This window comes from Myodes glareolus, chromosome 4, assembly GCF_982192425.1.
Source record: "Myodes glareolus chromosome 4, mMyoGla1.1, whole genome shotgun sequence".
In the NCBI taxonomy this organism is placed as follows: Eukaryota; Metazoa; Chordata; class Mammalia; order Rodentia; family Cricetidae; genus Myodes; species Myodes glareolus.
The window spans coordinates 84,024,320-84,039,728 of NC_142029.1; the positions used below are offsets into that span (position 1 = coordinate 84,024,320).

A 15,409-nucleotide genomic window follows, 5' to 3' on the forward strand; every position below is an offset into this window, starting at 1 on the left:
TAACACTCTTAGTGGCTTTAGCTACTATCCTCATGATGAAATGTTTCTCCACCTTTCTAGGGTCAAAGAAGGGACAGGTTCTCTGACTAGCCTTGGAGTTCTTCAGTTTGTCTAGACTGAGATCCTCCCGTCCTTGTCTCCCCAGCTGGACTCACCAGCTGACGTACCTGACTTCCCTTGGTTCTGAGACGAGAACTCAGGTTCTGTGTTTGTCCAGGCATCTCTTCAGCATCATATTTGACTTTTTGAAGCCACATAGCTATTGTTTTGAATGTTACTATTGATATTGGGCTTAAATCTACCATATTATAGGTGATTTTCTACTTTCTTGTGCTATGTGCCCCACCCCTTTAGATTTTCTTATGACTCCCATTTCCTGCCTTTTAGCTTAGTTCTCTTACTCCCCCCATATATATCCTGAATTGTCAAAGTCCGATATTCATTTTTTGCTTTTGTAATCTCATAGCCTTAGAACATTTGAGTTCATGTACTCAACACATGGATTTACATTCTATACTTGGATTCTGGGACCAGACAGATATGGAATTTTCATGTTCCTTATTCTCAGGTTGTATCTAACATGATCTTTTTCCTGCCTAAAAAATATTGTGAAATATTTCTTTTTAGTCCAGTTTGGTAATTGTAAAATAGATTTGATTTGATTTTTCTTTGAGACAAGGTCTTGCTATGAAGCACAGACTGGTCTCAAACTCTTCCTGATTGCTGGAGTTAAAGGCATGTGCTGCTTTGGCTGGCTTTAACTGCATGCTTGAGGAACATAGACTTTTTTAGGTTGGCAAGTTGCTAACTCTGAAGATACCGTTTGCCTCTAGTCTTTCCTGAAAGTGCTCACAGTGGCCAAACCTTGAGGGGTCTTTGAAAAATCCTCATCCAGTTTCCCGGTCTCTTTCCTAAGGCTCAAGTGTGTGATCAACCTTGTTACTTGGTTTTTGGTTTTTTTTTTTTTTTTTTTTTTTTTTTGCATTTTTCCACCCTTTCTACCCTTTTTGACCTTTTCTAACTTCATTTTGGATGTTTGTGATATTTGTGATGTGTTTTTCTATTTACTGAATCTCTTTTCTGCAGTTTGTTGCTGTAGCCTTAGTCATTCATTAGGTTGTCAGGTCTTGTAGCTCCAGAGTCCAGAACCCTATGGGTTCCATTTCACTATATGCAATTTCTGCTGAGGTTTGGCTGCTTCTTCTCTTCCTTTCAGATGTCTGGTTACTCTAACATGTGCCTGCTGACTCTGGTTTTGCTGCTCTGCTTCTGTCTTCTCATTGTGTTGTCCTTTTGTCTTAAGTCTTAGTAAGATGCACATTATATGTGAAAGATTGCAAAGGGGTTTACGGTATTGTATTCTTCCCCGGGGGGATTAACATTTGCCCCTGCCAGGGCCACAGGCCGTGGGGACATCTAGAGAATCAGTGATGGAGAGGGCTGAGAGCCAGACTTGACTCCCTGTGAGGGCAGTTGGCTGGCGTTCCCCTTAGGGCCCAGGCTGGCATGCAGAAGGCCCCCAGATCTTTTTTTGGTGTGTTCCAGCCCCTCCTCTTGCCTCCTTGCTGCGAGTCTGCATTCTGCAGTTTGCTAACCTCTTCCATTCCTCTTCTGGGCCTGCCCACAGTCATGCTACTTAGTGTACAACGTGAATTAATGCAACTCTGTCCTATTCTGTCCTGACTTGAATTCCATATTTGACATTTTTATTTACCTGTTTCTTATCTTTAGTTTGGTACTAATTTCACATTTATGACCTTTGTATTACCAGATAATTAGGAGGATACTTTTTTTTTATTGATGACTTAAAAACCTTCTAAATATTGCAAAATTAAAAATGATGTTCTTAAAATTGATTAAACTTGCATTTTTCTAGGATAATTTTCCATTTGATCCTCCATTTGTTCGAGTGGTATTACCTGTTCTCTCAGGAGGGTAAGTTATATACATATTTACTTTTCTGTGATCGTGCGACCATGCGTGTCAGGTTCTTTGCAGAACTAGCTGGACCCTGGTAAGGTAGAATTTGCTGAACTTCTGCAGTTTTGTGTCAAGCCAGTTGAGGAAGTCAGAGGATTTACATTTCTAAGACATCCCCAGATGAAACTGATAGTGCTGACTTGGAGTCCACATTCAGGCTGGTGTAAATTAGTTATTTATAAGTAGATATCGTAATGAATTTTATTTATAGATATTGATCCTTAAGAATTGGGTTTTAGCTGAGTATGCCTGCCTGTAATCCCAAACTGTCAGAAACTGATGCAGGATTGTGAGTTTCAGGCTAACCTTGGCTGTACCGTGGGTCTGGGCCTTCCAGAGAGATTTAGCCATCCATCCATCCATCCATCCATCCACCCATCCATTCAGATATGGATATTAGGTAATATAGTCAATATTTATCAAGATCCTGTTTTTCGAGAAAGCATTTTCAAATATAGACCATTGAGGATTTCAGGAAAGTTATAGTTATTGTGGTTCCCATAGGCCTGTGCTGTTGAGTGCAGTCACAGTGATATTTGGGAAACCTGAGTTGACTGGAGCTGATCCCAGTGTAGATAGGTGATAGCCATACAGCCATACTGAATTTTATATTTCTTTTTGTAGTTAGGAGGCTATAGGAGGCATGGAAAAGATCAAGTTAATTAGGAAATGTTTCATAGTCCCCCATATAGGAATCATTAAACTGCTTGTAGGGAGCAGGAGAGATGGCTCAGTTAGAGAGCAGTTGTTTCCCTTCCTAGGGACCTGACTTCAGTTTCCAGCACCCACGTGAGTTGGCTTCCAGTTACATGTAATTCTAGTTCCAAGGGATTTAACACCCTCTTCTGGTTTCTTCTGGCATATGCACACACGGATGAAAATAAATATTTAAAAAAAAATTCTTTGAGAACTTTCAATTATTCAGCTAATTCCACTTTGTGTGGTGACTCCTACTGTAATAATAAAATCTAAAAATATTGTCCCTAGGCTGATCATTTCTGTGTTTGAGAGAGTAATGGGTTACATTTTGTTTAAAGTACTGGTAACTCCTAAAGACAGACTTCAGAACTTCTTAGAATAGTCTCTTGTAATATAGAAACAAATGTGCAAAGCAAATATAAATATAGATGCTATTTTTTTGAGATCACATCCTGCTACTTTTTCTCAGTATAGTCAGAATGTATATGAACTGATGCTGGGATTGCAGAATATTGCAGAACTGGCCAGTAGTGTCTGTAAAGAAAGCTCAGCTAAACAGAAAAACAGAAAATATGACCTTAAATCCATTTTTATGATGTATTGAGCCATTTAGATGTCTACAACATGATCTGGGAATACGCCTTTAAAAGTTGACTTAGCTGCCTGTGGCCCAATTCTTTGTCATATCTCCCAGAAAGTTGTGTGGTATATTAATAGGCACTTTAGACACCAGACTAAGTGATATTCTTTCCAAAGGTACTTCTTGGAGACTTGATGTGATTTTTCCAGAGACACTAAATAACTTCTCCTAAATCTGTCTTCCACAAAGATGCTAAATAACTTATTCTAAATTTCTTTAATCTTCCCCCTCCCCACACCATCGCTTTGGCATCTCAGGAGATGGTGTCCTCTGGTTTGCCGTTTGGGAAGTATTGCACTGTCAGAATCCCAAAGTTTTGAGTGATGTTCAGAAAAGCTAAAGTGAATCCTTAGGGATCTTGTTGCTACTTTTGGCAAGCTGTTACAGTGCTGTTCACAAATACTATTAGAATGAGTAGAGATCACAGGCTAAGAGCACAGAACAAAGATGTTTAGAATTGTGAAGATTCGTTTTGTTACCTTTAAACGTTCCCTACATGCTTTTGGATTAGGCAGGGAAAGTAACTTTTCTACCATAAAACTTATGGCCATTTTTGGAAGAATAATATTAGGTAACCTAGCCAAATATTTACATACACAAAATAAACATAGGGTGGAAATAATGGCGATTTTAAAACTTTTGTATCTCTTGCTCAAAACACTAGCTTTCACCTAGCCAAGTATAGCAACACTAAAAGTCTCACAGTTAGTGTTGCTATAACATTATAAATTGTGTAACAAGTCATTTTCCCTCCCCCTTTCTCTGGTAAGCATATTTAACCATGGATATTGGCTACACCTGTCATTAAATGGTATAGGAAAAGGGAAATAACAATTTAAAAAATGTTCTAGGAATGAAAGAGATGACTCAGTTGGTAAAAAATGTGTGCTGAGAAACTAGGACCTGAGCTCAGATCCCCAGGACCCACATAAAATCTAGGTATGGTGGCTTGTGCCTTTAATTCTAGCACTGGGGAAGTGGGGCCAAGGAGAAATCCTTGAAACTGACTAGCTAGCCAGTCTAGCCAAATTGGTGAGAACCAGGTTCATTGAGAAGGCAGCTGAGATTTATCTCTGGCCTTCATACCATATGTATACATAACAGATATGCACCATATAATACACAAAAGAAAGGAAAAACATTCTAGAGAGATGGATCCTCTGACCGTACTAAGAGTATAGGATGGTGATGTGATGCTAGTTGAGATCCTGTGCTGCTGTTGTCTTAGGGTTAAGTGGCAGAAACTGCGAGGCAAATTCAAAATAGCTTTGTTTTTGTAGTCTAACTCCTGTAAAGAGGAAAACTGCTGACTGACTGAAAATTTCTGAAGTATGTCTAAAACACAACTTTCAGTCTCAGAAGATAGCTTAAATTTTGTGGAGCTATGTTAGGTGGTGTGTGGGCTCTACTGTGGAGTCTCAGTGTGTTGGGGCACACTCTACTGTGCAGCCTCAACACAGCTGAAGCAGTTCAGACTGTACAGCTCTCTGCTGCTGTGTGTAACTCTGGAGAGGACAGACAGCGGGGTTCGCAGCTTTTCAGCAGGGTGCAGGGAAAGCTGCAGGGACAGAGCCAGCCAAGAAAACAGTTTTGACATTGGAAAAGTTTATAAGTATTCTGTTCAATTTGTTTGACAAGTTGATTGTATTAGAGTAATGATTATAAACATTTGAAATGGGCCCCAGTCTTATGTCCCTAACAACAGTTTCATTGTTATATGTTATCCTCTAATTTTGTGTGCGTGATTTCTTAGTAATGCTTTAGAAGTTAAGGAATATTTATATTTAGAGGATTTTGTATGCTTGCTTTCTTTTTTAAAGGTACGTGTTGGGTGGAGGAGCATTATGTATGGAACTTCTTACAAAACAGGTAACTCTTGTGCATAATTCTCAGTCTTGGTGGACTATTTCCATAAATTAGCTGGGTTCTAAGAACAAAGTTCTTAAATGTAGCAGCTTAAATTTTTTAAAAAAATGTTTTAGTAGCATCAACTTTAATAAACAAAATCTAAGGTAAACTGGTAAAATTTTATTGTACTTTGAACTCAGTTCACATTGGAACAACCACTGAGAGTAATGTCTATTTAAAATTATAATTCATTTAGGTTTAAATGTTTAGAACACAGGATTGTTTATAAGATCCTAGAAATTGTCAAATATTTTCCTCTTTGCTACAAATTTTTTAGCACTGGTTTGCTGTCATTGGGTTCTTCTGTTATGTTTCATTAGGTTTTCCTGAGTGAGAACTATGAAGACCACTGTGTTTTTTCTTCCCATAGGGCTGGAGCAGCGCCTACTCTATAGAATCAGTCATCATGCAGATCAATGCCACCTTGGTGAAAGGAAAGGCCCGGGTGCAGTTTGGAGCAAATAAGGTACTTACTTCACAATTCCACAGACATGCTGAGGAGCCCTCAAGCTAGCGTGGGTCATGTGTGAGGCATATTTCTGTCTTGATTCTAGTTTTGAAATTTAGTTATTTTTATATCTATGAGTGTTTTGCCTGGATGTATGTGTATGTGGACCACATGTGTGCCTGGTCCCCTCAAAGGCCAGAAGAGGACATTGGATGAACTGCAGTTATAGACAGTTGTGAGTCACCATGTGGGAAATCAGAACTGAGCTCTGATCCTCTCCAAGAACAAATGCTTTTAACTGATGAGTCATCTCTCCAGCCCCCGTCTCAATTATTTTTGAGACAGCTTAATTTTTATTTGATTTTCTTGTTTTAGAGAAGTGAAGGCAGGAAGCACATGTGTAAGACAAGATGCTCACTGCAGTCCCTTAACCCCACTTAGTCTTTCATATTCACAGACATGTTTAGTTTGAGCTCATTATTGTAAAATGTCACATACTAACTTCACAGTTGTCTTCTGATTGCCACACGTATGCTGAGACATGTGTGCCTACACACATACACATACAATAATAAATATTTTAAATAGTGTTAAAAATATGCTGTTGATGTGTGTTGGTGGGTGCATGTATATGTAGTAGGGACAGCAATGGGGAGGACTGGAGAGCTCTGTAAATATGTTTGTATCAGTATAGTCTGTCTTTGGAAGGACATTCAGGTATTAATAGCTATTGTTTCTAATAAGGGGTTTTTGAAATACTGATGGAGTCAGATTAGGGATGAGGTTTGAATTTTGTTTTCTTTAAATTTCTTTTGCCATATGTTTATTACTTTAGAGTATTTTAAATATTTACAGTTGGTCTTAGTCAAGAAAACAAAATATAATATTTTAAATGGCTTTGTCAGTTATTAATTGAAAGTAATTGAATGTATGGCCTTTCTAAAAGCTGAATCAACTGACATAAATTTACACGTGCTGGAAAACAAAGTTCCTCTCAAAAGACATGATAGAGGTCAGGTTGGAAGAATAGGCTGAGAACTTGGTAGCTCTGTGCAAGCAGCAGCCTTGGGAGGTGGACGTCCAGTCCGTCCTCGGTTCTCTCACAACAAGCATGGCCTTAGAAGGATGGTAACCAGGCTGTTTCCTGTTCACTTACTAGGAAATAAAAACTGTAGCATTAACTGGAGGCTGGCTATACAAGTAATAAATCTTTACAGGGTCCTGTTCATGACAAGGTAGTTCCTAGCACTTGGGAAGCTAAGGAAGATTGCAAATTTAGGTCAGCAGGCTGCACAGGAATTCTAGGCTCAACTGGGTTATATATAAGGAGACCCTATCTCCAAAACCATAAAATAGAGCACGCTAAAGTACATAGCGAGCATGTTACAGAGGGAACATTAGTGAATGGTAGTGCAGTCCTGGAGTACGCAGCCTTCGGGGCAGTCCTGACCCTGTTTGTACACTCAGGACAGGTGTCCCTTTGTTTCTGTCATTCTCTGTGGAACCCTGAGTGGTGCTCACAAGCCCAGGAAAGATCTGTTTTATTTTCATCTTTTCCGGTGCTAGGGAGTGACTAAGCAGCCTTGTCTAGTATTTATAAGTGAGCCAAGTTGCGGTGCCAAATATAAGAATGTTGATCTCCACAGGCTCTGTTGTGGTTCCATGTGAGCTGCAGTCACAGCTCTCACAGAAGCAGACTCATCCTCCACAGAAGAATGTTTCTAATTGAAGCTTGTAGGCTTCCCAAAGATTAAAATAAAACAAACAGGGAATTCAGCTAAAGATTACAACTAGGCCACCCAGGCACCAGATCACAGATAGGGGTAAGGACTGGGGTTAGAGGCTAGTGATTGAATGCTTGCTTAGCATGCGTTCAGTCCCCAATGCTGCAAAACACAAAAACAGAACAAAATAGCAACTTTAGTTATTTGAAGTGCAATATAATAGTTCTATGAAATGTTGAAGCTGGACACATGGTCACATGCCTATCACCCCAGCACTTAGAAGTGGAGGCAGGACAATCAGAAATTCAAGGTAATTTTTGGCTACATAGTGAAATCAAGGCCAGGCTGAGCTACATGAGACCCTAAAAGCCAAAGGAAAGAAAACATTTAAAAAACAATAGTTGAAAATGATCATTTAATAGGACCAGGAATGGTGTTAAGAGAGATCTGAAGAAGAATTTAACAGAACATACAGAGTAGCTTAAAATTAAAGAGAAAAACCGCAATTAAACCACAGGGAAAAATAGATCAGTCTGCCAGCAAACAAAGAGGTCTGCATGTGTTACTTTGAGTACTAGCGAGCAGGCTGTCTGGCTGAACCAACAGAGCCCTGTGCCTAGTACTGGATCGCTGTATCCTTCTCAGACATACATGGAAAATGGGAAAAAAATCACAGCAGATTAAAATAGACAAGGCAGACAATACAAAAATCTTGTGCTTTGCTACCTTCCAAACCATATTATTCAAATATGTAATAAGTTAGAAGATAATAATGAAGAGACCAATTAAAGGACAGATGAATTTGGAAATTAAGTGCCTTTCTAAATTATAGTTAAGGTTAAATATAAAGTTAAAAATAATTTTTAACTACAATGGCATTAGTAAAATTCTAAAAAACCCTCCCAAAGTTGTTGAGTGAAGCCAATCCATAATGCTGAAAAGAAAAAAAAAGAGACAGATACTCTCAGATCCCTAGTTTAGTTAAGTAAAACTGGTAAGTTAGTATGCCAGAAATACACAGTGTTCTGTAGAATTTCATATTTATACAGCTCTTTACTTAAATAAAATTTAAAAATAAAATTCTGCAGTGTCTGGGACAGCAGCAACAGTGCAGTCAGAAACTAAAGGAGGGCTCAGAACAGTAGTGAAAGAGGAGGAGAAAGAACAGCCCCTGCAGACATGGGAGAGGAAGAAGAGAGACAGGAGGCAATGAAGTTACTAGGATGGGAAAGGTGAGAGAGAGCAGAATTCACCAAAACCTATCTTGTTCAAAAATGCTGGTACCTAGTTTCTTGTATGCTAATTAAAAAAATAAAAAGCAGAAAATAACAATAGATCAAAAATCCAACTTACTGTTAAAAAGGAGTCAAACCAACTGAAACGAAAGGGGGAAATTATTGAAGGTGTAAGCAGAAGTCTGCTGCTGACCTAATGGTGCCTTAAAGTGGAGGTTAACCATCAACTGTGTCTGCCGTCCAGAATGGTAGAGGCAGAGAATGGGCACAGTATCCCATGGTCATCTGAGAGTATGTTGTGTATATTTTGTTATTCTTAGTCTGTTTCTCTTTTATTTTTCTCTTTCTGGAAAAAAATTAATGTGTATGGATTCTTTTTTTTGTCTAAATTTCTTTTATGTCAATGCACCGTATGCATGCTTGGTGTCCTCAGAGTCCAGAAGAGGGCCTCAGATCCCTGGAACTGGAGTGGGAAGCCACCATATGGGGTACTAGTAATCAAACCTTGGTGTTCAGGAAGAGCAGCAAGTGTTCTTAATCACAGAACCATCTCTCCAGCCCATGAAAGTATTTTAAAATTTTTCTTTGCTGCCATGTGGTGTGTGTGTGTGTGTGTGTGTGTGTGTGTGTGTGTGTTAGGTGCCTGATGGCAGGGCTTTAGATTACTCTGTAGAAAACAGTGTCTGTTTACACCTGGTACAGAAATGAAAATAAGTGACTCACAAATGCATGGACTTGGTCAGCTGTACTGAATAGTAGACCAGCAAATGAGACCATAGGGAGGGTGTAGCTTTAGACAATGGTGAGGGACTCCTGGGAAGCTCTGTAGGGATGCACACAGATGGCCTTGGCAGCCATAATGAAGCACTTGAGCAAGGCCTCAGCATGGCAAAGGCTGAGTCCTGACGCAACAACTCCTCTCTAGGTGTTTTTACCATTTGGCAAATGTATACAGGGTTGGTCTTTGGACAACAGCTGTGTGTGAATGCCCTTGAAAAGTACAAGAAAGTAGAAAATGTAGCTAACTTGAGTAAGGGAAATGGGGATGGGAAGGTGTTGGAGAGGAGGGCACTTGTTCATTCCTGGCTGCTCAGCCCCAAAATAATCACACAGAAATTGTATAAATCAAATCACTTCCTGGCCCATCAGCTCTAGCTTCTTATTGGCTAATTCTTACATATTAATTTAACCCATTTCTATTAATCTGTGTATCGCCACGTGACTGTAGCTTTCTGGCAAGATTCCAACTGGCTTCTGTCTCTGGCGGCTCCATGGCTTCTCTTTTTTTCCATCTTCTTCCTCCCAGTATTCAGTTTAGTTTTCTCCGCATGCCTAAGTTCTGCCCTGCTATAGGTCTAAAGCAGTTTCTTTATTCATTAATGGTAATCACAGCATACAGAGGGGAATCCCACATCAGGAAGGGATAATGTCTCCATCTACATTTTGTCATTGTTCATCACTGTGTGTTTGTTCTGCAACAGGCTGTATGATGTGCTACTGTAGGTAGGGTGAGCTGTTAGAGAGAGTGTGTCTGATAGTAATTGAAGTTAGGTGTGAGCCATTCATGCTTGCGGGACAAAATTCAGTCCCTTGATGCCTTAGACAAAATTCCTTAATTTTAGTCAAAGGAGGTGACTTGGTGGCAATTGTGAGCATTCTTTATATTTCTAACTACAAATATTTAGATGCATGGTGCCTGAACTTAGTGTCTTCTTGTCTGGAAGCAGCATTTCATGGACTGTCCTTTTGGATGTAAGGAGAAGGAAGAGTTGGGGTGTTACTCATTTAAATACGTTTCCTTTGACTTGATCAGACAGTGTGGAGACACATACTAGGATTATAAACTTTCCTGCTTGACCAGTGGTAGAAAGACTTTAAAAAACAACTCTGAAGTTTGTGGGGTTTTAGTGAAGTACAATTCTGGTTTTGTTATTCTTATAAAATTGTAGCAAATAAGGAAAGTTAGTAACACAAATCCTCTGGAAATGAAAATGTCCTTTTCAGCTCAGCAGTGATGCATCTGTAAGTTTACTCTGATGGCTTTCATCTGACTGCAGTTTTGATTTAATAATGTGTATTTCTTTTTCAGAATCAGTATAATCTAGCACGGGCCCAACAATCCTATAATTCCATTGTACAGATACATGAGAAAAATGGTATGTTTAAATCAATAAGTATTTAGTGCCATTCATGAAGTTGTACACAGCATGCTGTTGTTTGCCTTGTTTATTCCTGTATTTCTGTCTTAATTTTTTAATCAAATATAATTAATTATAGTGGGAAAAACCCTTTATTTTGCTGTATTCATAATTTCTCAATAAATCTTAACATTGCTTTCTGTACCCTGAAGACTTGACCTGAATGCCTTTGAGTCTGAACCAAGAATTCAGCTTAATGGATAAATCCCTTTGCTCACTTGAAACATATTCTGTAACTAAAGGAATTGAGCAAGCAGTGCTGTGTAGGAGCTCTCACTGTGCTTGAGCAAGCATAACAGGATCATAACCATCTGCTTCTGAAACATCTTCAGCTTCACGCTTTGGAAGACCTTCCTTCCTTCCTCTCTCAGGGTTGAACCCAGAACCCCACCAGGCAAAACATTCTATTGCTGAGATACAGGTTTACTGTTTGAACAAGCCTTGCCCTTGTTCTTGCTTTTCTTTTTCTTTTTTTCTTTATTTTTTTCCCTTTTTTGTTTCACTTTTTAAGATAGGATCTCACTAAGTTGCCCAGGCTGGTTCTGAGATCACTCTGCAGTTCAGGCAGGCCATGAATTTTGAATTCTTCTGCTTCAGTCTCCCCAGTAGCTGGGATTACAGGCCTGCATTGCCTGGCCTGGCTTGGAAGGCTTGTTTGTAAGTGCCATTTATGTGTCTTCCTAGCTCTGTGTCTTTTATTTAGTCCTATGATTTATTTAGAAAAGAAATATGTGTTTTGTGTGTATGTGCTTGTCATCACACATACCATGTGGGTTCTGAGAATCAAACTCAGGTTTTCTGACGTTGTGACAATTGCCTTCACCCCCTGAGCCATTTCTATGATCTCTTTTATCCCAGTTTCCTCATCTCTAAAGTTGGCAAAGTGTCCTTTAATAAACACAAAGAAAAAGAAGCGTACTTTGTAACCAAGTGCCCTGAACAAAGAGTTCATTGTAGCATGGGAGGGAAGCTAATGCTCTTTTGTGCAGAGTAGAAGGAAGTAACTTTCCTAAGGGTCGGTATCTGTAGTAAATGGTCTTAACTTTCTAGAAATGTGTTAGTTAGGCTGGGAAGTTAACCATGCAAGCATGAGGCCCTGAGTTTGTTCCCAGAACCCACATGAAAAGCCAGGTATGACAGCAGATGTCTCTGATCCCACCTGTGGGGAGACAGAGAACTCTCTGGCCAGCCAATCTGAATTATTGAGCTTCAGGTTGAGGCCCTGTCTCAAAAAAGGGGGAGAGCAGTTGAGGAAGAAACAGGATGTTGACCTCTGGCCTATGCACTCAAGTGTAGGTGTACACACTTACATATGTGTAGTATGTATGTTAGTTTCTAAGTTTAGATTTGTGTCTCTTGCACACTTTTTTAATGACAATGCCACTTTTTCAGTGATAGTTTTAGAAATAATACTCAAACCCAAGTCTTAAAGCGTCAAAGGAAGGTCTTACAATATGAGGTTAAGCCCAGGCTTTCATAATAACCATTTCTAGTATATCAGATGAGTGTGTTCCAATGCCTGCTGTGTGCCAGGCATGACTGAGCATCTAATTACCTTTCTATGAGAGTTTAGACTTACATGGAGTATGAGCAACAGTCCTCTTTGTTCCCTTTCTTTTGTGAGGCAAACCCTACAATTGATATTCAAAGATATTTATAGAAAATGTTGTGTGTTGCGTAAGCCTTGCATTGATGGAAGAGTAGTGGATTCAGTATCAAGAAGCAATTCTAGTTTCCAAAGTTTTACATCTTTTTATTTGTTTTAAATTGACAAAATTGTGTGCTTATCATGTGTAACTTGATGTTTGGACATACCTTATGAGATTACTAACTCTGTGATAGACTGCCTCGCATAGCTAGAATCTTATGTCATGACAACACCTTACCTACCAGTATTTTTTTTAAATTGTAATTGCCAGGTGTCTTTTAAATACAAAATTGAAACGGAAGGTTGACATGTAGACTACTGTTATGTCATGCTGTCATTATCAGCTAGGAATACCATTCATATCTAGGTGTTTGAAACACAAGTGTGGTTTATTCATATGTAGTGACTTGATACGGTGAGCAAGGTTAGTAACCAATGCTGGATTAGTAACCAAAACACAACTTTAAGTTTCTACAGTAGTGTTAAACAACAAAATTATGAGTAGAGACTGGATCTGATTAAAGTAGTGCCTTTTCCTAGTTGCTTCGAGGATTAAAGTAGTTAATGTTTTTTTCCTTTTTATTTTAGGGTGGTACACACCTCCAAAGGAAGATGGCTAACTACACTGACATATGTCTGGACCAATGTCGCTTTAAAGAAAATCGTTCCAACGTGCAGACATAAGCTTTTGAGTGCCCGTATAACAGCAGTACCGAAGACATTAGCTAATAGATTATATAGCGGATAATCTGTCAACTGACATCCAGATACAGCCTTTTAATTTTGCTCACTTTAGGTATCTTGGACTGAACAGTGGGGCCTTTACTGTATTTTTCCTATTAAGTATACACAATAGCCACTCCCTACCACCTCTTTCTTGAAAAGTGAAATCTTTTAAGCAAGCAGGGAAGTCAGCATCAGTTTACTGCAGCTGTGAATTTACAGTATCCTTCTTATATTGAGCCTATGGGGTATGAAGATTTGCAAAATCCTGTTCGTTTAGAGCCAATAAAAGTTTGTGAACTGATGGTCAATACTGGTTTAGGAATTTTAGGTCTTCTAAACCATAGCCTTTTCAGGTCTGAAATCTTTTTATTGCCAAAATTATGACAGGAAGCCTCTTCATTAAATTGTTAACTTTTTCATGGTTGTGTGAAAGTTTGAACTGTTTCTGGAAGAATGGTCTTAGTTATATTCTTTCATATTAGGTAAAGCAAAGTGAGCCGGCCGTTTGTGGGCACTGCTTTGCCCTGCTGTGCTGAACCTGCCTCCGCTTGGTTCAGCATTTCTTGGGAAGAGCCAATGTGGAGCCCGAATTTCTAAACTATGAAGTTATTTTACCTTTCTACTTATTAACGGGGTGTTGCAATTGTTGATAAACTGATAAACTCGTAAAGTGATTGGTACAAAGACTCCTTGAGCAAAAGTAACCTAAATTGGAGACCATTAAATTTTTTGCTGTAGCCATCCAGTGGCTTTTCCATCAGAAGACCAGTAAGAATTCCGCATATGTTAGTCTTTTATATGATGTGACACAAATCAATGTACTTTCCATTGTATCACTGTACCTGAATCAGTCCTCTTTGGTTGGTAATAGTTTTTTTTTTAATAATCCTGAATTTGATTTAAATATAAACTCTAGTTATTAAGCACTTTTAAAAAGAAACCCAGAAGCACATTTTCCTGCACAAACCAGTACAGAGTTTTTTTCCTTTTCATTTTCTTTTTGCTTTTGTTTTTGATTTTCGAGATGATTTCTCTGTGTAACAGCTGGCCTCGAACTCACAGAGGAGTGCTGTACTAAAAGCATGTGCCGCCATCACCTGGCTCAAAAAGTGTTTCTTACACATTTGACTTTAGATTCTTTTCTTTTTCTTTTTAAACTTTGCAAACCACATTCAGGAAACTTGGCACTTGTGCATTTTGTGTTTTTAATTTCTCCTGATTCTGTTTTGTTGGTTAAGAGGACAGGTTAAAGATACCTGGTATTCTTGCTCACTTGGTTCCCTTTAAATGATTGCCAATGGTTGGATAGCAAGTGACAAGGCAGAATTCTTCAAAGCATTATAAAGTTCCTTAAGCCTTAAGGCAAAATCTTGAATACATTATTGAATTCTTTAATATCCTAATGGCTAGCAGATTTGACAGCTGCACATTTGGCATGCTTTGTTTTTTGGATTTTATTTTTCATTGCAGATTTATTTGGCAATGTACAGTAAATTTTGTAAACTTGCATCAAGTTTATGAATAAAGAACCATTTAAAAATCGCTTTGTCACCTTTCCCTCATAAGAAATGCTGTGATTCAGGTGTCTCTAGCTCTATTGAAATTCTAGTGTAGGATATTTAAGAGAGGATGGGGTATCGAGAGATTTCATGGGTGGAGATGAAGACTGATTTAATGAGAGAGGTAGGGAACCTACTGCCTCTTTATACCTTTAATGAGAGGTATGCACAAGCAGTGCACTCAATTTTTCTTTATCCATTCCATTTACAGTCTTTAAACTCAAATGCATGTGGGTTTGGTTTGTTACTGGTTTTGTTGTTGTTGTTGTCATCAGTTTTTGTTTTTGTCCCATTCTCCAGCCCAGGCTGTCTGACTGGGAAATTGTGGCTCAAGTGCTATTTTAATTAATATCCCTAATTTTCTCAGGATACTAATAGCACACTCCCTCTATTATTCTTATTTCCCGTATACACACCGCTGTCAGTTTATCTTACAGGCTCTAGCTCAGTATGTTTAGATAATACTCTTTTTCTCTCCGTGACTGAAATTTGCCATTCATCTTTGGTTTGAATGTTTTATTTGAATGCTATCCACCCTACTTCATTCACAAACAGTGGCCCACTCCGAAGGTCCTCTTAGGTGTGGGAATCTGTTGAAGTCCTCCCCTGAAACTTAACACAGCCTTCACTTTCCCCTGGCCCTC

The 15,409-nt window shown here is 38.8% G+C and overlaps 1 protein-coding gene across 2 annotated transcripts in view; it reads left to right on the forward strand.

The window, feature by feature from the left end:
- Ube2q2 (ubiquitin conjugating enzyme E2 Q2) overlaps positions 1-14,748 on the forward strand; it is a 57,085-nt gene extending 42,337 nt beyond the window's left edge. For both annotated transcript variants that reach the window (XM_085688779.2, XM_085688780.2), the window contains 5 exons: positions 1,877-1,935; positions 5,140-5,188; positions 5,598-5,693; positions 10,724-10,790; positions 13,069-14,748. In XM_085688779.2, the coding sequence (XP_085544905.1) occupies positions 1,877-1,935; positions 5,140-5,188; positions 5,598-5,693; positions 10,724-10,790; positions 13,069-13,100 (303 nt within the window). In that variant the 3' untranslated portion in view covers positions 13,101-14,748. The remainder of the gene's footprint in view (positions 1-1,876; positions 1,936-5,139; positions 5,189-5,597; positions 5,694-10,723; positions 10,791-13,068) is intronic.
- Positions 14,749-15,409: the final 661 nt, after the last annotated feature.